This window comes from Acanthisitta chloris, unplaced genomic scaffold (assembly GCF_000695815.1).
Source record: "Acanthisitta chloris isolate BGI_N310 unplaced genomic scaffold, ASM69581v1 scaffold35424, whole genome shotgun sequence".
NCBI lineage: Eukaryota > Metazoa > Chordata > Aves > Passeriformes > Acanthisittidae > Acanthisitta > Acanthisitta chloris.
This window is the reverse complement of record NW_008671609.1, coordinates 1-2,330: the sequence shown is the minus strand read 5'-3', so window position 1 is coordinate 2,330 and position 2,330 is coordinate 1. Positions and strand designations below refer to the sequence as shown.

At 53.1% G+C, this 2,330-nt stretch overlaps 1 protein-coding gene across 1 annotated transcript in view; it reads left to right on the top strand.

The window, feature by feature from the left end:
• EEF1D (eukaryotic translation elongation factor 1 delta (guanine nucleotide exchange protein)) overlaps window positions 1-1,560 on the top strand; it is a gene marked incomplete at its 5' end in the record, with an annotated part of 2,689 nt that extends 1,129 nt beyond the window's left edge. The window contains 3 exons of the mRNA XM_009074168.1: window positions 22-238; window positions 1,216-1,410; window positions 1,522-1,560. Coding sequence (XP_009072416.1) covers window positions 22-238; window positions 1,216-1,410; window positions 1,522-1,560 — 451 coding nt within the window. The remainder of the gene's footprint in view (window positions 1-21; window positions 239-1,215; window positions 1,411-1,521) is intronic.
• Window positions 1,561-2,330: the final 770 nt, after the last annotated feature.

The window sequence follows — 2,330 nt, the reverse complement described above, 5'->3', positions numbered from 1 at the left end:
GAAAGTGGAACCCTTTGGTGTTCCTTCCAAAAAAGTGGAGCTGCCAGCAAAGAAACCTGTTCCAGCTGCTCCTGAGGAAGATGAGGATGATGACATTGACCTTTTTGGGAGTGATGATGAGGAGGAAGACCAGGAAGCAGCCAAGGTCCGGGAGGAGAGGCTGCGGCAATACGCGGAGAAGAAAGCCAAGAAACCTGGACTGGTGGCCAAGTCTTCCATCCTCCTGGATGTGAAACCTGTGAGTGCTTGGAGTTGGGAAGTTCTGGAGGAAATCTTCACATGGAATGGTGATAGGACCTGCAGAATTCCAAGCAAAGAGCTTTGGAGGGAGTTTGGGATGTTCCTGTTGGGATCTGTAGCCTTAGAGCTGTCTGATCCTCTGGAGTGGTTTGGGTTGGGATGAGCTTAATCCAGTTCCAATCCTGTGGCATGGGCAGGGACACTTCCCACCAAGCTCCATCCAACCTGGCCTGGAACACTCCCAGGGATGCAGCAGCCACAGCTGCTCTGGGAATTCCATCCCAGCCCCTCACCACCCTCACAGCCAAGAATTCCTGCCCAATATCCCATCTAAATCTCCCCTTCTCCAGGGTGAAGCCATTCCCTGTGTCCTGTCCCTCCATGCCTTGCTCCAAGTCCCTCTGCAGCTCTCCTGGAGCTCCTTGAGGCACTGGAAGGAGCTCTGAGGTCTCCCTGGAGCTTCTCTTCTCCAGGCTGGACATTCCCAGCTCTCCCAGCCTGGATCCAGGACAGAGCTGCTCCAACCCTTGGATCATCCAATCCCACCCCAATTCCATGGGCAGGGACACTTCCCACCAGCTCAGGTGGCTCCAACCCCATCCAACCTGGCCTGGAACACTCCCAGGGATGCAGCAGCCACAGCTGCTCTGGGAATTCCATCCCAGCCCCTCACCCCCCTCCCAGGAAGGAATTCCTTCCCAATATCCCATCTGTCCCTGCCCTCTGGCAGTGGGAAGCCATTGCCTGTGTCCTGTCCCTTCATCCCTTGTCCAAGTCCTTCTCCAGCTCTTCTGGAGCTCCTTTAAGCACTGGAAGAGGCTTTGAGGTCTCCCTGGAGCCTTTTCCAAGGTGAGACAAAAATTCTGGTGCAAACAGCCAGGAAAGGACAGTTTGGATCAGCTGGAACATCCCAAGAGGTGACTAACACTGATCTCCAGGAAAACACTAAACCTCTCTCACTTCCCACTTTTCCAGTGGGATGATGAGACCGACATGGCCAAGATGGAAGAGTGTGTGAGATCCATCCATATGGATGGACTGGTCTGGGGAGCATCCAAACTGGTCCCAGTAGGTTATGGCATCAAGAAACTCCAAATCCAATGCGTCGTGGAGGATGAAAAAGTGGGAACAGACATCCTGGAGGAGGAGATCACCAAGTTTGAAGACTATGTAAGTCCTCGAGGGCAACGTGGGGGGTTAAATTCCAGTGTGTTTTCCATGTTGGGAAGACCTAGAAGAACCTGGAGATGAGCTCCAACTGCTGCTTTTGTTCTCTTCCAGGTGCAGAGTGTGGACATTGCTGCTTTCAACAAGATTTAGAGGAATAACTGTATCCCCTTCCCAAAGTAACCAATAAAGATTGGGAGTGCAGATTGGAGTGTGGTTGTTTGCCCTCAGCTTTTCCAGAGGGATTTGGTGGGAGATTTGGGGGATTTTGGAGCAATCTTGGCTAGTGGGAGATGTCCCTGCCTGGAATTTGATGATCATGGAGGTCCCTTCCAAACCATAGAATCATAGACTCAACCTGGTTGGAAGAGACCTCAAAGATCGAGTCCAACAACCATTCCATGATTTCCTTACCCTTGTTCCCTCCATAAAAGGAAAGACCTTAGCACAAGGAGGACCCAAATTTTAGGGCTGGAATGAAGATCCTAAAGGTGTTTCCACTCCCTTTTCCCAAGGTGGAGACCTTAGGGAGTCTCTGCCAAAAATATTCCAGGATGAATGACCAGGAATCATCCAGGAATTGGTGGTTTGGGATGGATTTCATCCCTCTGTCCCCTTTGATTCCCTGCTCAGGTGATTTGAGCTGAGTGTGGCCTGGGAAGAGCATCCTTCTCCCCTGCCCCGTGTCCTCTCCTGTCTCCTCGTGTCCCCTCTCCCCTCCCCTTTCTCCTCTCCCCTGCCCAGTGTCCCCTCCCTGTGTCCCTTTCCCCTCCTGCCTCCCCGTGTCCCATTCTCTCTCCCCTCTCCTCTCCCCTTCCCTTTCCCGTCTCCCCTCCCCGTTTCCCCTCTTCTCTCCCCGTGTCCCTCCCCGCCCTTTCCCCCTCCCCTTTTTCGTCCCTTCTCCCCTTCCCTGTCTCGTGTCT